The sequence below is a fragment of the Doryrhamphus excisus genome, chromosome 11, assembly GCF_030265055.1.
Source record: "Doryrhamphus excisus isolate RoL2022-K1 chromosome 11, RoL_Dexc_1.0, whole genome shotgun sequence".
Lineage (NCBI taxonomy): Eukaryota > Metazoa > Chordata > Actinopteri > Syngnathiformes > Syngnathidae > Doryrhamphus > Doryrhamphus excisus.
In genome coordinates, this window is record NC_080476.1 from 17,467,687 (window position 1) to 17,489,594 (window position 21,908).

General features: G+C 44.5%; 2 protein-coding genes across 3 annotated transcripts; one reads left to right on the forward strand and one right to left on the reverse strand.

Annotated features, from left to right (window-relative positions):
* Nucleotides 1-818: 818 nt before the first annotated feature.
* On the reverse strand, nt 819-10,462 carry slc13a1 (solute carrier family 13 member 1). Its single transcript, XM_058086271.1, has 15 exons — nt 10,096-10,462; nt 9,888-10,016; nt 8,520-8,656; nt 8,291-8,454; nt 8,169-8,184; nt 8,027-8,090; nt 5,053-5,198; nt 4,862-4,981; nt 4,691-4,789; nt 3,698-3,799; nt 3,528-3,619; nt 3,373-3,467; nt 1,353-1,514; nt 1,046-1,183; nt 819-965 (listed from the first exon to the last, which is right to left on the reverse strand). Exons 1-15 carry the CDS (start codon nt 10,198-10,200, stop codon nt 831-833), a joined length of 1,704 nt encoding a protein of 567 aa, XP_057942254.1. The 5' UTR covers nt 10,201-10,462; the 3' UTR covers nt 819-830.
* On the forward strand, nt 8,240-21,811 carry asb15a (ankyrin repeat and SOCS box containing 15a). 2 transcript variants are annotated; one of them, XM_058086268.1, is made up of 10 exons: nt 8,240-8,678; nt 15,568-15,673; nt 15,756-15,808; nt 15,883-16,014; nt 17,736-17,894; nt 17,960-18,205; nt 18,713-18,884; nt 19,638-20,163; nt 20,225-20,378; nt 20,479-21,811. In XM_058086268.1, exons 2-10 carry the CDS (start codon nt 15,570-15,572, stop codon nt 20,640-20,642), a joined length of 1,710 nt encoding a protein of 569 aa, XP_057942251.1. In that variant the 5' UTR covers nt 8,240-8,678; nt 15,568-15,569; the 3' UTR covers nt 20,643-21,811. The 2 variants fall into 2 exon arrangements, with proteins under 2 accessions (XP_057942251.1, XP_057942250.1); XM_058086267.1 differs by lacking the exon at nt 8,240-8,678 and adding an exon at nt 11,205-14,871.
* The last annotated feature ends 97 nt before the right edge of the window (nt 21,812-21,908 follow it).

Consider the following 21,908-nt stretch of genomic DNA (forward strand, 5'->3'; position numbering starts at 1 on the left):
GGGAAGTCACCGGAAACAATGTTTGGTCTACGTGGAGTTCGGGTCTACGTAGCGGAAATGGCCCCGACTCCAGCCCGGTGGCGGTGCGGTTCCTTCGGGGACGAGACCCGGAACCGAAGATGGTCTTGTTTGGTTGTTCGGTCGGGTTCGGGGGTCGGTGTGCGCGTGCTCCTCTCGTCCGTGGACAAGCTGTGTCGGAATGAGGGCTCGTGCGCGAGGAGTTCACGCGCCAACACACAGGTGAGCAACCTGTAGCTTTTGCAGCCCGAAGATAGGCGAATAAAGCGGAAGACCGCTCACTCTTGACTGCTTATCCTGAACCTTAAAACATACACTCGAAAGCAGGTACTAGTTCTCAGAAGTTGTACAAAATAACTCAATTTATGAAAGTAAGTAATTAGGAGTCGTGTACAGGCGTTATATATCACAAAGGTTGTCATTTGGACGAGAAATAAGACTAATTAGACTCGGTTTGGTCATTAACAATATGTCCGCTAGAGGTCAGTGTTTGTCTTGTGTAAAAATCTTTTCATAGAAACTCCAATACCGGATATTCATTCATTCATTTTCTACCGCTTATCCTCACGAGGGTGGCGGGGGGTGCTGGAGCCTATCCCAGCTGTCTTCCGGTAAGAGGCGGGGTCCACCCTTGGACTGGTGGCCAGGGCACATATAGACAAACAACCATTCACACTCACATTCATATACCTATTGACAATTTGGAGTCGTTAATTAACCGAGGCCGAGGTTGGAATTGAACACTGGTCTCCTTGCTGTGAGGCCTATGCGATAACCACTCGTCCACCGTGCAATTCAATCACCAGCAGCCATTACGGTGTTGTGGCGTTGAAAGGCGGCGCCCAATCGGGGTACACGTCCAGAGAGAATAAAGGAACGCCCCACGTCGTCACGGCCAATAGGACGGCGAGGAGGCCGATCACGTTGGCGCCGAGCCCCGCCTTCACCTGGAGCCACAAACGCCACCGCGGAAGTCAGGATGGAACGTCAACGCAATGCATGATGGATAACGGCGTGGATAACCGACCATGTCAATCACACTGAGGTGTCCGTAGGCGAAGACGACGGCGTTTGGTGGATTGGACACCGGCAACAGGAAGGAGAAAGACGTGCACAGCGTGGCCGGGATGAGAACGTAGAGCGGGTTGACGTGGACGGCTTCAGCCTGAGGAACGTTGAAGAACAAGTCTGTGAAATAGTCTGTTCCGGGGTCAAACTGCGGCCATCATATGACATCATAACATATCATGCGTTACATTGTTGACTTGGTAAAGCGATTACCGTTGCCATGGTGACTACGGGTCTAATAATGTTTGTGTGTGTGTGTGTCCCACCAGAGGTGAGAGGATGGGGAGGAAGATGGTGATGGTGGTGGCGTTGCTGGCCAGCTCGGTTACGGTGGTGACGATGATGCAAGCCACGGTGACGGTGGCCAACACGGGAAGGTGGCCCAGCGGCGACAGCAGCTCGCCGACCCAGCGAGACAAACCCGACTCCTGAACGCACAATCACACAGACGACACGTCTCAGACGACATTTCCTATTGGCTCTCCTGAAAACAGGGCTGGCCCATTCTACCCAGGAGCAGGTAGTACAGTAGGTAGTACAGTAGGTAGGTAGGTAGGTAGGTAGGTACGATAGTACGGCATGTAGGTAGGTAGGTAGGTAGGTAGTACGGTAGGTAGGTAGTACGGTAGTACAGTAGTATGGTAGGTAGTACGGTAGGTAGGCAGTACGGTAATACAATAGTACGGTAGGTAGTAGGGTAGGTAGGTAATATGGTAGGTAGGTAGTACAGTAGGTAGGTAGGTAGTAGAGTAGGTGGGTAGTACGGTAGGTAGGTAGGTAGTACAGCAGGTAGGTAGTACGGTAGTACAGTAGTATGGTAGGTAGGTAGGTAGGTAGGTAGTACAGTAGTACGGTAGGTAGGTAGGTAGGTAGTACGGTAATACAGTAGTACGGTAGGTAATACAGTAGGTAGGTAATACGGTAGGTAGGTAGTACAGTAGGTAGTATGGTAGTACGGTAGTACGGTAGTACAGTAGGTAGTACGGTAGGTAGGTAGTACAGTAGGTAGGTAGTACGGTAGGTAGGTAGGTAGGTAGGTAGTACAGTAGGTAGGTAGTATGGTAGGTAGGTAGGTAGGTAGGTAGGTAGTACAGTAGGTAGGTGGTACGGTAGGTAGGTAGTACAGTAGGTAGGTAGGTATTACAGTAGGTAGGTAGTACGGTAGGTAGTTAGTACAGTAGGTAGGTAGTACGGTAGGTAGGTAGGTACTTAGGTAGTACGGTAGGTAGTTAGTACAGTAGGTAGGTAGTATGGTAGGTAGGTAGGTAGGTAGTATGGTAGTATGTAGTACAGTAGGTAGGTAGTATGGTAGTATGTAGTACAGTAGGTAGGTAGTATGGTAGTATGTAGTACAGTAGGTAGGTAGTATGTAGTACAGTAGGTAGGTAGTATGGTAGTATGTAGTACAGTAGGTAGGTAGTATGGTAGTATGTAGTACAGTAGGTAGGTAGTATGGTAGTATGTAGTACAGTAGGTAGGTAGTATGTAGTACAGTAGGTAGGTAGTATGGTAGTATGTAGTACAGTAGGTAGGTAGTATGGTAGTATGTAGTACAGTAGGTAGGTAGTATGGTAGGTAGGTAGGTAGGTAGGTAGTATGTAGTACAGTAGGTAGGTAGTATGGTAGGTAGGTAGGTAGGTAGTATGTAGTACAGTAGGTAGGTAGTATGGTAGGTAGGTACCTAGGTAGTATGGTAGGAGCCAGGCCACGAAATGTGGTTGCCTGGCTCCCGTATAATAATGATGATGATGATGATGATGATATGCCTTTATTCGTCCCTCAGTGGGGAAATTTCAATTATTAATCAATAATAAATAATAATAATAATAATAATGTGTAGAATAAATAGATGCCATCAAATATGAACACCAATATACAACGTAAACAGTAATTGCACAAATAATTTAAATTATAAATAAAAGACTCCTGGTTATATCCTGTTCTGTTCTGTTCTGTTCTGGTTTATTTCAGGCTGCCGTGTGTGCGAGCGTGGCTGGGAATTACTACGCTGGTCGGGTTCCTGAATGTGTCACGGTAGCTGTCACAGTAACCGTTTAGTCACATGCTAAAGTGTCTCCAAACTTTTGACTGCTTGCATGTAATGAAGTGAAACGTATCCTGCAGGCTCAGCCAGCAGAGTAAACGTGAACACGTCAAGCAGGTTCTGCTGTGACATCAATTCAACTTCCTGTTTGGACGCACGAGCACAATGTCTCCCTCTAGTGGACGTCAGAGGAAGTACCCTCATTTTGGGTGTGCGTATTTTCATCTCATTTGGAATCTCACCTTTGTTCCTTCAGCCAGAGCAAAGCCTCCACCGACCAGCAGAGCCACTTTCCAAGGCATGGCGGCCTGGAAGTCCTCCCAGGAGATCATGGTCTCTGCATGAAGACAAGACATCATTTCCTGTCATTCCCACGAAGAAACACATCCAGGCTTACCGTATTTATGTGAGGGTCCGTGGGCTGGAACCAGGAAGAAGAGGAGTCCCAGGAGAAGCGCCACGGTGGCGTCGGTGATGGAGTCGGAGTGACTATCGATGGAGACAACAAACGTGAATGCCGGCGAACGCAATACTAAACGTGTGCAGGACAAGATGGCTGACACTCACTGAGGGAAGAAAGAAGACCAGCCTGCAATGAAGCCTGGAGATCTGGTCAACCACAGCAAGACCATCAGCAAGAAAACCACCAGTGTGAAAACCTCCTGGCAGCTGCCAATCAATTTAGATGTGTAAAATAGCCAAATGCTAACAGTTAGCATGCTAGCAACAGTCAATACCGATCAGTGGCTGATCAATCAGAGCACCACGAAGCAAATATACAGTATATATGCGCATTTGCATGTGTAAAATAGCCAAATGCTAACAGTTAGCATGCTAGCAACAGTCAATACCGATCGGTGGCCAATCAATCGGAGCACCACTAAGCTAATATACAGTATATATGCGCATTTGGATGTGTAAAATAGCCAAATGCTAACAGTTAGCATGCTAGCACCACTCAATACCGATCAGTGGCCGATCAATTGGAGTACCACTATGCTAATATACAGTGTACATATATACGCATTTGGATGTGTAAAATAGCCAAATGCTAACAGTTAGCATGCTAGCAACATTCAATACCGATCGGTGGCCGATCAATCGGAGCACCACTAAGCTAATATACAGTATATATGTGCATTTAGATGTGTAAAATAGCCAAATGCTAACAGTTAGCATGCTAGCACCACTCAATGCCGATCAATCGGAGCACCACTAAGCTAATATACAGTATATATGTGCATTTGCATGTGTAAAATAGTCAAATGCTAACAGTTAGCATGCTAGCAACAGTCAATACCGATCGGTGGCTGATCAATCGGAGCACCACTAAGCTAATATACAGTATATATGCAGATTTGAATGTGTAAAATAGCCAAATGCTAACAGTTAGCATGCTAGCATCAAAATGGCAGAGACTGTCCCATAGTGTTTCTACATTGTGCCATGTCTGTATTTGCATGTAGGCATGACTAAAATAGCTAAAACGCTAGCATGTTAACTGTTAGCATTCGGCTAACATTGTACCAATGATACACTGTATGAATGAATGTAGCATACCTCATAGGTCCCAGCGTTCTGTACTCGTCTTTGATGATTTTACACATCGCCTTTTCCCTCTCTGAGCGTTCCCCCCTGCGTCGCCATAGCGACCGCATGCTAGGACAAACGGCCGCCACGTTAGACAACACATGAACGGCTCCCCTGACAGAGCTAGATCATGTGACTCACTCTTGGCCAATGAACAGCCAGCATAGCCACGCCCAAGTCAGCAGCATCATGAGCACACTGATTGGCAGGCACAGCAGCAGCCAATTCCCAAAGTTGATGCACTTGCATTCTGGGTAAATTCTGCATTGGAAAACGTGCAAAAACAGCGTTAGCATTGTTGACGTTCCAAGTGCGCTCCGATCACGACTCACTGGTTGAGATATTCCGAGAAGATGAGGTTGGGCGACGTTCCCGGCAAGGTGGCGATGCCCCCGATGTTGGACGAGTAAGCCACGCTGATGCACATGGCCTTGCAGATCCTGCTGTCACGTGAACTCCCACTCGGGGGCGCTGACACCTGGCAGCCATTTTGGATGTGAAGGGGTCAAAGCCATACAAGAGATGAGTAACTTCTAATACTATTGTCCATTTTTCTTTTGGAAAAATAACATATAGTATGACTGGGATACGATGAACATCCAGCAGCAACACGACACTTTAGCATGACTTGTATTTAGATGGCTATTTTACACATCTAAATGCGCATATATACTGTATATTAGCTTAGTGGTGCTCCGATTGATCGGCCACCGATCGGTATTGACTGTTGCTAGCATGCTAACTGTTAGCATTTGGCTATTTTACACATGTAAATGCTCATATATACTGTATATTAGCTTAGTGGTGCTCCGATTGATCGGCCACCGATCGGTATTGACTGTTGCTAGCATGCTAACTGTTAGCATTTTGCTATTTTACACATCCAAATGCGCATATATACTGTATATTAGCTTAGTGGTGCTCGGATTGATCGGCCACCGATCGGTATTGACTGTTGCTAGCATGCTAACTGTTAGCATTTGGCTATTTTACACATGTAAATGCTCATATATACTGTATATTAGCTTAGTGGTGCTCCGATTGATCAGCCACCGATCGGTATTGACTGTTGCTAACATGCTAACTGTTAGCATTTTGCTATTTTACACATCCAAATGCGCATATATACTGTATATTATCTTAGTGGTGCTCCGATTGATCGGCCACCGATCGGTATTGACTGTTGCTAGCATGCTAACTGTTAGCATTTGGCTATTTTACACATCCAAATGCGCATATATACTGTATATTATCTTAGTGGTGCGCCGATTGATCGGCCACCGATCGGTATTGACTGTTGCTAGCATGCTAACTGTTAGCATTTGGCTATTTTACACATGCAAATGCTCATATATACTGTATATTAGCTTAGTGGTGCTCCGATTGATCAGCCACCGATCGGTATTGACTGTTGCTAGCATGCTAACTGTTAGCATTTGGCTATTTTACACATCCAAATGTGCATATATACTGTATATTAGCTTTGTGGTGCGCTGATTGATCGCCACCGAACGGTATTGACTGTTGCTAGCATGCTAACTGTTAGCATTTGGCTATTTTACACATGTAAATGCTCATATATACTGTATATTAGCCTAGTGGTGCTCGGATTGATCGGCCACTGTGGCAGAGAAGAGAGGAAACCTCAAATAATTCTGGCCAACTGAGCAGGAGAAGGAGGGGGAAGTGATTTAATTAGGGAACACCTGTGAGCATGAAGAGAACAAAGGGCAGAGTAAAAGGAGATTCAGTGTGTGAAGTGACAGTGGAAAAGAAAGGAGACGATCAGAACTAAGGGCAGATTATTTTTAAGTCATTCAAGACACTAATCGAAAAAGGAATGAACTCAAGTAAATGTGGAAACTGAAGGAGAAACTGAGACAAGACAAATTATCAGCGGTAAAGAAGAAAGTTTCTTGAAGCAGGTTGGATCTGAGGCTCTGTTGGACCTGCTGTCCGTGGCTGTTTTGTCCCTCCTCTTTTGTCGGCAAAAACTAAGTCTGGTCTCCTTCCTTCGACTCTCCTGGCTTCCTCCATTTTCCTTTCTCCTCACATTCCCCTTACCTTCTGGTTTCCTCAGCTGCTGGAACATTACAGCTCCCAACCCATACACCTACACTAATCATTGCCCCTTCTTTCATATTGAACTGGACTGAACTGATTGTGAAAGGACTTGTGAACTATTTAACCCCCTGCAAACACTACACCCACACATACACACACACACACACACTCCCACGCGTCACGGAGAGAACAGACTATCTGGGTTCCTAATTTATCGAATTTAATTAATGGACATTTAATTTATTTTTTGTGAATCCGCTTTTGAGTTTGCAGTAGATTATTTTGTGAATCTGAATTTTTTCATTATGAGAATTTGAGGGATTATTTTTTTTGTGATTACTTTGAATACAAATGATGATTTGAATAATTTGAATGTTCTTTTTCTGGATTTGAATATAAATTATATTGACTTTGAGTATCTTATGTATTTTTTTTATTCACTTCTGTAGCACAGGTTAGGCTAGCCGGATGAATAAATCCAAAGGTTATCTTGTTAATTGACAGGTCAGTTTATCTTTTCCCTGTCTGGCGCCCAACCATTGTTCTTATTTTTAATTGTTTTGATACCTTTGGTAAAAACCTACACTACACCACCGATCGGTATTGACTGTTGCTAGCATGCTAACTGTTAGCATTTGGCTATTTTACACATGTAAATGCTCATATATACTGTATATTAGCTTAGTGGTGCTCCGATTGATCAGCCACCGATCGGTATTGACTGTTGCTAGCATGCTAACTGTTAGCATTTGGCTATTTTACACATCCAAATGTGCATATATACTGTATATTAGCTTTGTGGTGCGCTGATTGATCAGCCACCGATCGGTATTGACTGTTGCTAGCATGCTAACTGTTAGCATTGTGCTATTTTACACATCCAAATGCGCATATATACTGTATATTAGCTTAGTGGTGCTCCGATTGATCGGCCACCGATCAGTATTGACTGTTGCTAGCATGCTAACTGTTAGCATTTTGCTATTTTACACATCCAAATGCGCATATATACTGTATATTAGCTTAGTGGTGCTCCGATTGATCGGCCACCGATCGGTATTGACTGTTGCTAGCATGCTAACTGTTAGCATTGTGCTATTTTACACATCCAAATGCGCATATATACTATATTAGCTTAGTGGTGCTCCGATTGATCGGCCACCGATCAGTATTGACTGTTGCTAGCATGCTAACTGTTAGCATTTTGCTATTTTACACATCCAAATGCGCATATTTCTGTACCTGAGTGGCGTCTGGCAATGGCGTCGCTGATGAGCATGTTTCTTCTAGAACTTTCCGCTCATCCCTGAAAGAAAGCTGAGTGTTGACAGGTTCTGGCGTGACAGGAAGTAAAGATTTTGAGCAGAACAGGATGTTTACCGACCTCTCAATGTGGACCTCTGCACACACACACACACACACACACACACACACACACACATGAATGTACTTGGATGTAGAGCTCGTTAAAATGCAACCAAACTATGAGAAATGTAAAGTGTTTACCGTCAAGTTGCAGACCGCGGTTGTCGTCTCCACTTATCCCCTCGCCGACACTCAGGATCTGCTGCAAGACGGCCTCCACGATGGGCATCACCATGGTAACGGCAGAAGTGTTATGCACCCACATGGAGAGGAAACCGCACCCGCACATGAAGCCCAGCATCAAACTGCAGTGGGAATTCCACTTATCCAACGTAAAAAACACACACGCTTCTTAACCTTTGGCGCTCACCACGCTGGGTCGACGCCCACCAGGGTGACCAGCCTCAAGGCGATCCTCCTGTGAAGACCCCACTTCTCGATGGAGGTGGCCAGGCAGATGACGCCCACCAACAGGAAGTGGAAGTCCTTGAAGTACGCCATCGCCACCTGGAAGTAAATGGAGGAAACTGTGAGGGTTTTCCTACTTTTTGGCACTTCTCTATGAGTTTAAAATAGCCAAATGCTAACAGTTAGCATGCTAGCAACACTCAATACCGATTGGTGGCCGATCAATCGGAGCACCACTAAGCTAATATACAGTATATATGCACATTTGGATGTGTAAAATAGCCAAATGCTAACAGTTAGCATGCTAGCAACAGTTAATAACGATCGGTGGCCGATCAATTGGAGCACCACTAAGCTAATATACAGTATATATGCGCATTTGGATGTGTAAAATAGCCAAATGCTAACAGTTAGCATGCTAGCAACACTCAATACCGATCGGTGGCTGATCAATCAAAGCACCACTAAGCTAATATACAGTATATATGCGCATTTAGATGTGCAGAATAGCCAAATGCTAACAGTTAGCATGCTAGCAACAGTCAATACCAATCGGTGGCCGATCAATCGGAGCACCACTAAGCTAATAAACAGTATATATGTGCATTTAAATGTGTAAAATAGCCAAATGCTAACAGTTAGCATGCTAGCAACAGTCAATACCGATCAGTGGCCGATCAATCGGAGCACCATTAAGCTAATATACAGTATATATATATGCATTTGGATTGTGTAAAATAGCCAAATGCTAACAGTTAGCATGCTAGCCACGGTCAATACCGATCGGTGGCCGATCAATCGGAGCACCACTAAGCTAATATACAGTATATATACGCATTTAGATGTGTAAAATAGCAAAATGCTAACAGTTAGCATGCTAGCAACACTCAATACCGATCGGTGGCCAATCAATCGTAGCACCACTAAGCTAATATACAGTATATATGTGCATTTAGATGTGTAAAATAACCAAATGCTAACAGTTAGCATGCTAGCAACACTAATACCGATTGGTGGCCGATCAATCGGAGCACCACTAAGCTAATATACAGTATATATGCACATTTGGATGTGTAAAATAGCCAAATGCTAACAGTTAGCATGCTAGCAACAGTTAATACCGATCGGTGGCCGACCAATCGGAGCACCACTATGCTAATATACAGTATATATGCACATTTAGATGTGTAAAATAGCCAAATGCTAACAGTTAGCATGCTAGCAATAGTCAATACCGATTGGTGGCCGATCAATCGGAGCACCACTAAGCTAATATACAGTATATATGCACATTTGGATGTGTAAAATAGCCAAATGCTAACAGGCGTACTTTTTGGGACTTCATGATGCCAAACAAGGGAAAGAAGATGGCGGGAAACATGGCGGTGATGGCCAATGGGATACATTCCGTGGTCCAGAACAACGCCATCAGCAGAAGCAGAAATCCGCACTCAGCTTCCTGCAGGGAAAGATGTCGTCATGCCGATCGCCATGGAAACGTAAACAAAAACAAAACGATACGATGACGTTGCACTCGCCTTGGTGCCGACCATCAGAGGAAGAGGAAGCAGCAGCGGCGGCGTGAGGACGATCAGCGCCAGGCGACGGTAGTTCCACGCCGCGCTTGTCAACTTCCTCCACATCCTTCCTCTGGAGGTTAAAGGTCACGGATGCATGACGGCTGTGGGAGACCACAAAGCTTATTGGTTGTTATCTGCCGTGTGACATAAGCATGTGGCGTACATGGCAGCCTATGTCCTGTTTTCTGTCTTTGTCAGGATATGTCCTCTTTTTCGAGGACATGTCCTGTTTTCTGTCTTTGTCAAGGTATGTCCTGTTTTCCTAAAACATGTCCTGTTTTCTGTCTTTGTCAGGATATGTCCTATTTTCCGTCTTTGTCAGTGTATGTGCTGTTTTACAAGGACATGTCCTGTTTTCTGTCTTTGTCAGCATATGTCCATTTCTCCAAGGATATGTCCTGTTTTCTGTCTTTGTCAGGGTATGTCCTGTTTTCTTAGGACATGTCCTGTTTTTTGTCTCTGTCAGGATATGTCCTGGTTTCCGAGGACATGTCCTGTTTTCTGTCTTTGTCAGTATATGTCCTGTTGTCCGAGGACATGTCCTGTTTTCTGTCTTTGTCAGGGTATGTTCTGTTTTCTAAGGACATGTCCTGTTTTCTGTCTTTGTCAGGATATGTCCTGTTTTCCTAAGACATGTCCTGTTTTCTGTCTTTGTCAGGACATGTCCTGTTTTCTGTCTTTGTCAGGATATGTCCTGTTTTCCTAAAACATGTCCTGTTTTACGTCTTTGTCAGGATATGTCCTGTTTTCTGTCTTTGTCAGGATATGTCCTGTTTTCCGAGGACGTGTCCTGTTTTCTGTCTTTGTCAGGATATGTCCTGTTTTCCTAAGACATGTCCTGTTTTCTGTCTTTGTCAGTATATGTCCTGTTTTCCTAAAACATGTCCTGTTTTCTGTCTTTGTCAGGATATGTCCTGGTTTCTGAGGACATGTCCTGTATTCTCTCTTTGTCAGGATATGTCCTGTTTTCTGTCTTTGTCAGGATATGTCCGTTTTTCTGAGGACATGTCCTGTATTCTGTCTTTGTCAGGATATGTCCTGTATTCTGTCTTTGTCAGGATATGTCCTGTTTTCTGTCTTTGTCAGGATATGTCCGTTTTTCCGAGGACATGTCCTGTTGTCTGTCTTTTTCAGGATATGTCCTGGTTTCCGAGAATATGTCCTGTTTTCTGTCTTTGTCAGGATATGTCCTGTTTTAATACAACATGTCCTATTTTCTGTCTTTGTCAGGATATGTCCTCTTTTCCTAAAACATGTCCTGTTTTCCATTTTCTCAGGACATGTCTGGTTTTCCTATTTCATGTCCTGTCTTTTGTTTAGTAGGACATGTCATGTTTTCTTTTTTCCAAGGATATTTTCCTGTTTAGCAGGATATGTCCTATTTTCTGAGGACATGTCCTGTTTTCCTAAGACTTGTCCTGATTTCTGTTTTCTTGGGACATGTCTGGTTTTCCCAGTTCATGTCCTGTCTTTTGTTTAGTTGGACATGTCGTGTTTTCTGTTTTCCTTGGCCATATTCCTGTTTTCCCAGGATATGTCATGTCTTTTGCTTTCATAGGACATGTCCCGTTTTCTGCTTTTGCAGGATATGTTTTTTCCCAGATCATTTCCTGTTTTGATGGTACATGTCTGGTTTTCCCAGGACATGTCCTGTTCTTCTGTTTCCCAGTTAAGCCCTGAAAATATCCTGTTTTTATTATTTTTCACTGGGACTAAAATTGATGAAATTGAGTTTTGGTTGGAATCTTCGGGATTCCGCATCACCATGGCGACATTTTGGAAGTGTCCATCTTCAACACACATTCTAGATGTATTCCCGAAATTACTTGATGAAGATAGTCTTTGGAATGAATTCATTAAATCAGGATGAAGCCAAGGAATGAAAATGTGTCATGAAAAAAGGGTGCGAGTAGGTCGTCTTACCTGAGATGTGGTGGAAAAGCGTCCTGCCGTGTGGACTCCTCCAGCCATGACTGACATTACGGCAGGTGGCAGGTGTCTCTCACGTCTTATCTTGCAGTTAAACAGTGGCCAGCTCTCCTCCTGACCTTTGAACTTTCAACTCATGTCTCCAATGGGGGGCAGAAGACAACCAAGTCGCTAAAGGCTCCACTTCCTCTCTTGTTTGCTAGCAACATCCCAGACAAAAATACCGGCAGTTGAAAAAACACTGTCTTACATACATTGTCATGTATACGCCAGCAGAGACACTCTTACATACGATGTCTTATATACACTATATACAGTACTGACCTACACTGTCTTACATACATTGTCATGTATACGCTAGCAGAGATACGCTCTTACATACGATGTCTTATATACAGTACTGGCATACACTGTCTTACATACGTTGTCATGTATACAGCAGCAGAGATACACTCTTATATACGATGTCGTATATACAGTACTGACATACACTGTCTTACATACATTGTCATGTATACGCCAGCAGAGATACACTCTTACATACGATGTCTTATATACAGTACTGGCATACACTGTCTTACATACGTTGTCATGTATACAGCAGCAGAGATACACTCTTACATACGATGTCTTATATACAGTACTGACATACACTCTTACATACATTGTCATGTATACGCCAGCAGAGATACACTCTTACCTACGATGTCTTATATACACTATATACAGTACTGACGTACACTGTCTTACATACATTATCATTCATGTATACGCCAGCAGAGATACACTCTTACATACGATGTCTTATATACACTATATACAGTACTGACATACACTGTCTTACATACATTGTCATGTATACAGCACCAGAATTATGCTCTCACATACAATGTCTTGTTTACAGTATGTACAGTACTAACATACACTGGCTTACATACATTATCATGTATACACCAGCAGAAATCTTACATACAATGTCTTATATACATTGCCATGTATACACCAGTAGAAATACACCAACCACAATTATGCTCTTGCATACGATGTCTTATATACAGTACATACAGCACTGACGTACACTGTCTTACATACATTGTCATGTATACGCCAGCAGAGATACACTCTTACATACGATGTCTTATATACACTATATACAGTACTGACGTACACTGTGTTACATACATTGTCATGTATACACCAGCAGAGATACATTCTTACATATGATGTCTTATAAAAAGTATATACAGTACTAACATACACTGGCTTACATACATTATCATGTATACACCAGCGAAAATCTTACATACAATGTCTTATATACATTGCCATGTATACACCAGAAGAAATACATCATCTTACATACAATGGCGTATATAGGTTTCATATACACAGTATGACATACACTGTCTCACATACAATGTCTTATATATGCTGTCTGACATAGACTGTCTCATTGATGTTTTATACATGATGTCTGACATACACTGTCTTAGATATGATGCCAGAAATTAGAAAAAACATGATCTTACGTACAAGACTTCAATACAGAGTTAAAAAACACTGTCTTACATTCAGTGTTTCTCACAAAGGATACAGTCTCGCGTACGATGTCTTACATATACTGTCTGACATAGACTGTCTCATATATGATGTCTTATATATGCTGTCTGACAGTCTCGCATATGACGTCTTATATATTTTGTCTGACATACAGTCTCACATATGATGTCTGACATACACTGTCTTATATATGATGCCAGAATTTAGAAAAAAACCATGACTTAAATACACGGTTAAAAAACACTGTCTTACATTCACTGTGTTACATACGTCAGTCTTGCTTATACTTTAAGACATGCCTTGTCTTACATAGTCTTGCATACACTGTCTTATATATGATGCCAGAAATTAGAAAAAAACATGATCTTACATACAAGACTTAAATACACGGTTAAAAAACACTGTCTTACATTCACTGTGTTACATACGTCAGTCTTGCTTATACTTTAAGACATGCCTTGTCTTACATACACTGTTGCATACACTGTTTATATAGTTAGAAACAAACTATATATCCAGTACATGCAATATATAGTTGTAAAAACACTGTCTTACATACACTGTCAAGAAATACGCTATCTCACATGCAGGGCGTCTTATATACACCGTCTCTCAGATGATACAGTACAGCTGTACAAGCAGAATAATACATTGTTGTGTACTGTGTACTGTATTCACAGGCTTGGGAGACGACTGTGCAGAGAATAAGCACAATGTTATATCATAGAAAATGAATTGATTTAGATTGGCCATTGATTTTCAAAATCAAACCCGCAGACCAGTGAAGCAAACCACTCGAAGCGTGACGGGCACCATGCCTCCGCGCGGCGTCTCATCACGTCGCCAAACAATTTAGCAAACATCCATCAACCGCTAATCTCCTTAACAGGTCGGGACGCAGATAAAAAATAGACCCGATTGATTTTGTGGAGGCTGAAACAAAAGACGCCGGACTGTTGTGTGGCCAAATCTCGGGGGACGGGGGGACGGGGGAGGCGGGCGGCGGGGTCTTTAAGTTGGGATTGTGGTCCGACCCCGACCAAAGACCGGGCTTAGCTCACACAATAGCGCATGTAACCCCGGCCATATTTCACATGACGCCTATAACTCGCCCCCGCCGGCCCCCCGTCGTCGGCCCCCCGTCCCACCGCCTGCATCCCAAAGCGGGTCGGGCCTAAATATAAAAGCACATGGAGACTTTTGGGGAGTGTACGTCGTCGTGTGAGCTACTGTCCCGGGTCTCAGGTAGGAAATCAAACATTACTTTTCTATTGGGCAAGCGGGGGCGACCTCAGGAAGTACCCCCACCCCTCCCACCCGGCCCCCGTAAAGATGTAGACTTCAATTGCATTTACTTCATGTCATCTTTATCTTTTAATAGGGGAGCCAATCAATGTTATATACTATGTCTAATTGACCGAAAAGGGGGCGGGGCTACAAGCAGTGCCGTATGTTGATTGGTGGACAGAGAATCACGTCACTTCCACAATGGAACTGACGGGGAAAAAACCTCCATTGTTTATTTTATTGAATGAATTGGGGTACAATGCACAGTGTTAAGGTACCCAAAGGGGGCGGGGCTACAATCTGTGCTCTGTGTTGATTGGTGGATAGAGAATCTTCACTTTTAGAATGTAAACAAGGGAAAAAAACTCCTTTGTTTACTTTGTTGAATTAATTGGGGTACAATGCACAGTGTTAGGGTACCCAAAAGGGGGCGGGGCTACAATCTGTGCTCTGTGTTGATTGGTGGACAGAGAATGTTCACTTTTAGAATGGAAACAGTGGGGGGAAAAAAACTCCTTTGTTTACTTTGTTGAATTAATTGAGGTACAATACACAGTGTTAGGGTACCCAAAGGGGGCGGGGCTACAACCTGTGCTGTGTATTGATTGGTGGATGGAGAATGTTGACTTTAGCATTTAGCATTTCCATTGGCAGACATGAACACGTATGAAGAATACGGAGACGATGACATCAACAGTTACATCATCCAACGCGGCATCCATGACGCCTGCCAGGAAGCCTTCATCAAATCCCCCGCCAGGTACGCCATGACGCCGCCATGACGCCGCCATGACGCCGCGACAGCTGAACTTCCTGTCCTAACTTTTCCTTTCCAACGCTAGCTTAGCAGCATCCACCGATGAGAACCTGAGGGTGCTGGCGGCCATCGAACAAGGTAGGAAACACCCCCCCCCACCACCCTTGAGGGTTGTTTACATCCCTCACGCGCCCCGTCTCCATGACGACCAGGCGATGCGTCCACGCTGAGAGACATGCTAACGCACGCGTCCGCCTTCAAGGAGTTGGACAGTCGCGGTTGGCTTCCCCTCCATCGAGTCGCTTCCCAGCCGGTCCTGGAGCTCCTGGAGACCGTCCTGGCATGTGAGTCCGACCGCGCCCTCCGATATGCTAAGCTAAAAGACAAGTCAAGTCTGAACCCCGACCTTACTTCCTGTCTCCCCCTCTCCCCACCCCCAGTCAGCTCCTCTAGCACCGGAACTCATTAATAGCTCGTTTTACTTAGCTAACAGGGGTGTAAAGGTGACTATAGGGGTGCTACTTCATGTCTAGAGGGCTCTAGTATTGTTTAAAAAATGAATTTAGAAGGTTGTAAACAAGTTCTACATCTTATATGTTGTATTTTTGTGTAGTAGGTCTGTACTACATTGGGTAATAGGAGTGTAAAGGTGACTATAGGGGTGTTACTTCATGTCTAGAGGGCTCTAGTAATGTTTAAAAAATTTATTTAGAAGGATGTAAACAAGTTCTACGTCTTATATGTTGTATTTTTTTGTAGTAGGTCTGTACTACATTGGGTAATAGGAGTGTTAAGGTGACTATAGGGGTGTTACTTCATGTCTAGAGGGCTCTAGTATTATTTTAAAAAAATCATTTAGAAGGATGTAAACAAGCTCTACATTGTATATGTTGTATTTCCTTGGTAGGTTTGTACTATATTGGGTAATAGGAGTGTTAAGGTGACTATAGGGGTGTTACTTCATATCTAGAGGGCTCTAGTATTGTTTAAAAAATTAATTTAGAAGGTTGTAAACTAGTTCTATGTCTTATATCTTGTATTTTTTGTAGTAGGTATGTACTATATTGGGTAATAGGAGTGTTAAGGTGACTATAGGGGTGTTACTTCATGTCCAGAGGGCTCTAATATTGTTTAAAAATGAATTTAGAAGGTTGTAAACTGGTTCGACGTCTTATATGTTGTATTTTTTGTAGTAGGTATGTACTATATTGCGTAATAGGAGTGTTAAGGTGACTATAGGGGTGTTACTTCATGTCTAGAGGGCTCTAGTAATGGTTAAAAAACGTAATTAGAAGGTTGTAAACTGGTTCTACGTCTTATATGTTGTATTTTTTGTAGTAGGTCTGTACTACATTGGGTAATAGGAGTGTTAAGGTGACTATAGGGGTGTTACTTCATGTCTGGAGGGCTCTAGTAATCGTTAATAAACGTATTTAGAATGTTGTAAACAAGTTCTATGTCTTATATATTGTATTTTCTTAGTAGGTCTGTACTACATTGGGTAACAGGAGTGTAAAGGTGACTATAGGGGTGTTACTTTATGTCTAGAGGGCTCTAGTATTGTTTAAAAAAAAATTAGAAGGATGTAAACAAGTTCTATGTCTTATATGTTGTATTTTCTCAGTAGGTTTCTACTATATTGGGTAATAGCAGTGTTAAGGTGACTATAGGGGTGTTACTTCATGTCTAGAGGGCTCTAGTAATGGTTAAAAAACGTAAGGATAGCGGCATTAAAAAGAGATGGATGGATTGTCAAATGCTAATATTGACAGGAAGTGTCCATCTCTCTTCCTCTTTTTGTGCGTGCTAGTGTGAGTCATACGTGTAACACGCTACATATTCCCGTCAGGATTCCACACGTGCTTAGCGTGTGTTCATGCATGACAGCTGATGAGCTCTCAGACCGTCTAAAATAACATGTGATTCATATTTGGTTGCCCCCCACCCCCTTGTGACCCCCTCTCACCTGCCAGGTTAGCGCAGCTGTTAGCCCCTCAGTGACCGTTATGACCCCATGTGTGTGTTTATGTGTGTGTTTGTGTGTGTGTGTGTGTGTGTGTGTTAGGTGAGGGGCTGAGTCTCGAGGAGAGGACAGGAGTGGGCGGAGACACGGCGCTCACCTTAGCGGTTAAGGGCGGCCTTCTGAGGAACGTGAGGACCCTGCTGGCGCGAGGGGCGTCGCCGCACACCACCAATGCCAAGAACGAGTCTCCTCTGTTGCTAGGTAACCATCTAGCTTTGTTTACATTCATGTTAGCACATGTTAGCATATCGCCTTTACCTTATCAGCGGTGAGGGCGGCGTCCTTCGTGATGACGTCCACGCTGGTGTCGCACGGCGCCTGGGTGGAGCAGGTGTGTCGGAAGAAGTGGACGGCCATGCACGAGGCGGCCAAGGTGGGACACGTGGACATCCTGATGCTCCTGCTGAGGAATGGCGGACGCGTCAATCAGAAGGACATCACCGGCGTGACGCCGCTGGCCGTCGCCGCGGAGCACGGACACTTCGCCGTCACGGAGATCCTGGTCAACTGTGGTGAGTTTTGAGTGAGTTCTCAGTGGGTTGATGGATGGATGGATGGATGGGCTGAGTGGATGGATGGATGATGGATTGTGTGGCATGGATGGATAGATGGATGATGGATGGATGATGGACGGATGGGTGGATGGATGAACGGATGGGCTGAGTGGATGGATGGATGGATGGGCTGAGTGGATGGATGGATGGGCTGAGTGGATGGATGGATGGATGGATGGATGGATGGGTGGATGGACGGATGGGCTGAGTGGATGGATGGTGGATTGTGTGGGATGGATGGATAGATGGATGATGGATGGATGGATGATGGATGGATGGGTGGATGGATGGATGAACGGATGGGCTGAGTGGATGGATGGATGATGGATTGTGTGGGATGGATGGATGGATGGATGGATGGATGGATGGGTGGATGGGTGGATGGGTGGATGATGATTGAGGCGGAGTCTCCGTTGTCGCGTTCCAGGTGTCACATGATCAACTGTCTGGTGTCCCTCTTCCCAGGCAGCAGAGTGAACTCCCAGGCTTGTAACGGTGAAAGCGTGCTGTTGGACGCGGCGGGATCAGGATCTACTTCCTGTATCCAGCTTCTGTTGGACAACGGAGCCAACCCCAACCTGCCCAGCATCACCGGGCATCTGCCCATCCACAAGGCCGCCTACGCTGGATGCTATGAGTCAGGAAGTTGGATGTGGATGGATGGATGGATGGATGGATGGATGGGCTGAGTGGATGGATGGATGATGGATTGTGTGGGATGGATGGATAGATGGATGGATGGATGATGGATGGGTGGATGGATGGATGGATGGATGGATGGATGAATGGATGACAGATGGATGAATGGGTGGGTAGATGGGCTGAGTGGATGGATGGATGACTGAGTGGATGGATGGATGGATGGGTGAATGGATGGCTGAGTGGATGGATGGATGGGTGGATGGATGGATGGATGATGGATGGGTGAATGGATGGATGGATTGTGTGGGATGGATGGATAGATGGATGATGGATGGGTGGATGGATGAATGGATGGATGGATGACAGATGGATGAATGGGTGGGTGGATGGGCTGAGTGGGTGGATGGATGAATGAGTGGATGGATGGATGGATGGATGGATGGATGATGGATGATGGATGATGGATGATGGATGATGGATGGATGGATGGTGGATAGGCTGAGTGGATGGATGGATGATGGATTGTGTGGGATGGATGGATGGATAGATGGATGATGGATTGGTGGATGGGCTGAGTGGATGGATGGGTGGATGGATGGGTGGATGGATGGATGAATGGATGAATGATGGATGGATGGGCTGAATGGATGGATGGATTGGGTTGATGGATGGATGGATAGGTCAGTGGATGGATGTCCAAAAGAATCCTAAGGTGTTTCTTTGTTTCATTGTTGTGTTCCACAATCAGGTCCCTGAAGATCCTGATCCCATTAACCACCAAGAAGGCCATCAAGGAGGCGGGACAAAGTCCAATCCACTCTGCGGCGGAGGGAGGTCAGAGTCGCTGCCTGAAGCTCCTCCTCTCCAGAGGCTTCGACGTCAACTACCGCATGACCACCAGGAACTCGGAGAACTACCGCGACATGAGGAAGAGCGCTTTGTACTTTGCCGTTTCCAACGGCGACGCCGAGTGCACCAAAGTCCTCCTGGCCGCCGGCGCCAAAACGGACCTGGATCCTTTGTGTTGCCTTCTTGTCGCGGTGCGTTCAGGACGCTACGAGATCGTGAAGCTTCTTCTGGCCGCCAAAGCGGATGTCAATTGTTACTTTGGTGTCGTGAGCGACACGTTCTTCCCCACGGCGTTGCAGTACTGCCTGAAGGACCAGGTGATGATGAGACTGCTCCTCAACAACGGATACAAGGTGGAGAGATGCTTTCACTGTCGCCATGACGACGCCGGCCCGGATACGGATGAGACTGATGAGAAAATTCCTGTGAGTTTGCAGGACACAGTCATGTGACGTCAGTCATGTGACACGCTTTTGTCCTTCACAGTTTTGTGACTTCATGAGCTTATGCTGCCTGGTCCACCTGGCTGGAGGTGTGGTTCGGACTCTTCTGGACTACGTGGACCACGTCCGCATCTGCTCCAAGCTCAGGCTCATCCTGGAGAAACAACCCGAGTGGACGCAAATATCCGACATCCTCAGTGAGTACTAACTCGCTTTTCCGGGGAACGATACCGGGACACATCCGTGGAGGTCTTTGGTCTTGAGGTCCATCAGGTCTCCATGAACTTCTCTCTCCAGGTACTCCTCGATCCCTGGGCCACCTCTGTAGGCTAACCATCAGAAGACGTTTGACCCTCAAGAGACTCAACAACGCCGAGGTCATGAACTCTGACCTTTTCCCGCCTGGCCTGAGAAGCTTCATCTTGTACCGTGACCTTGACCTCATCAAGGACAACTACTGATTATTCGGAATTACTGCGCTCATTTCCTGTTTGTTTATGAAATTAGCGGCATGCTAACAGGAGCATTTTTTCTGCAATTCACACCAAGCTTAAGCAGACACCGCTATCATGCTAAGTGTTATCATGCCCACATTATTATTAAGGTAATGCTAACGTTAGCACACTCGCAATCCCAACATGCGGATACTAGCATAGTTTGTATATTTTCATAAGCAAGTTACTGGTATTACTGGTTACAGTATTATGCTAAATGTTAACATGCTAATATTAGCACAGTAGCTCTTTTAGCCGTTTTCATGGGTAGACACTTATATGATCACTTAGCGCTACCATGCTAGGTGTTAGCATTGTAACATTAGCATTGTAACATTTTTTAGCATGACCATAGATAGAAGCTATTTTGTTAGCATGCTAACATGAGCATTTTTTTTGCAATTCCCATGAATATGATATTAGGCAGACACCGCTATCATGCTAGCATTGTAACATTAGCATTGCAACATTTTTTAGCCATGACCATAGATAGAAGCTATTATGTTAGCAAGCTAACAGGAGCATTTTTTTGCAATTCCCATGAATATGAGCTTAAGCAGACACCGCTATCATGCTAGGTGTTAACATACCCACATTATTATTAAGTTAATGCTACTATGCTAACATTAGCACACTCGCAATCCCAACATGTGGATGCTAGCATAGTTTGTATATTTCCATAGGCAAGTTACTGGCAAGTGTTTATATATGTATTAAGCTAAATGTTAACATGCTAATATTAGCACAGTAGCTCTTTTAGCCGTTTTCATGGGTAGACACTTATATGATCACTTAGCACTATCATGCTAGGTGTTAGCATTGTAACATTAGCATAGCAACATTTTTAGCCATGTCCATAGGTAGAAGCTATTATGTTAGCTGTTAGCATGCTAACAGGATCATTTTTTTGCAATTCCCAAGCAGACACCGCTATCATGCTAGGTGTTAACATGCCCACATTAAGTTAATGAAATTAGGGGTCAATGGCGCCATGGCGGGGTCAAAGGTCAAGATGAAAACATCTAAAACTATGTGTGATGAATGCTAACGTTAATATTCACGTGTTGTTGTGGAAAATGTGTAGTGACATAGACCTGTCAGGTGAGGGCTATAAATAGCGCCTGTGGATGCTTGGGAGTGAGTGGGTGGGTGGGTGGGGGTGGTCATGTGTCTTCCTTCCAGCTGCTTCCATCATTAATCAATAATTAATACTCCACATAAAAAACGCTGTAT

Excerpts from the sequence above, each read along its gene's own strand:
- slc13a1 (XM_058086271.1), bottom strand. The coding sequence starts at position 10,200 with ATGTGGAGGAAGTTGACAAGCGCGGCGTGGAACTACCGTCGCCTGGCG. Across the intron at positions 10,017-10,095 it reads CTCTGATGGTCGGCACCAAG|GAAGCTGAGTGCGGATTTCT; the intron begins GCGAGTGCAACG and ends CTTTCCCTGCAG. Across the intron at positions 1,184-1,352 it reads TCCCCATCCTCTCACCTCTG|GCTGAAGCCGTCCACGTCAA; the intron begins GTGGGACACACA and ends AACGTTCCTCAG.
- asb15a (XM_058086267.1), top strand. The coding sequence starts at position 14,817 with ATGGAGACTTTTGGGGAGTGTACGTCGTCGTGTGAGCTACTGTCCCGG. Across the intron at positions 16,015-17,735 it reads CCTGGAGACCGTCCTGGCAT|GTGAGGGGCTGAGTCTCGAG; the intron begins GTGAGTCCGACC and ends TGTGTGTGTTAG. Across the intron at positions 17,895-17,959 it reads CGAGTCTCCTCTGTTGCTAG|CGGTGAGGGCGGCGTCCTTC; the intron begins GTAACCATCTAG and ends TTACCTTATCAG.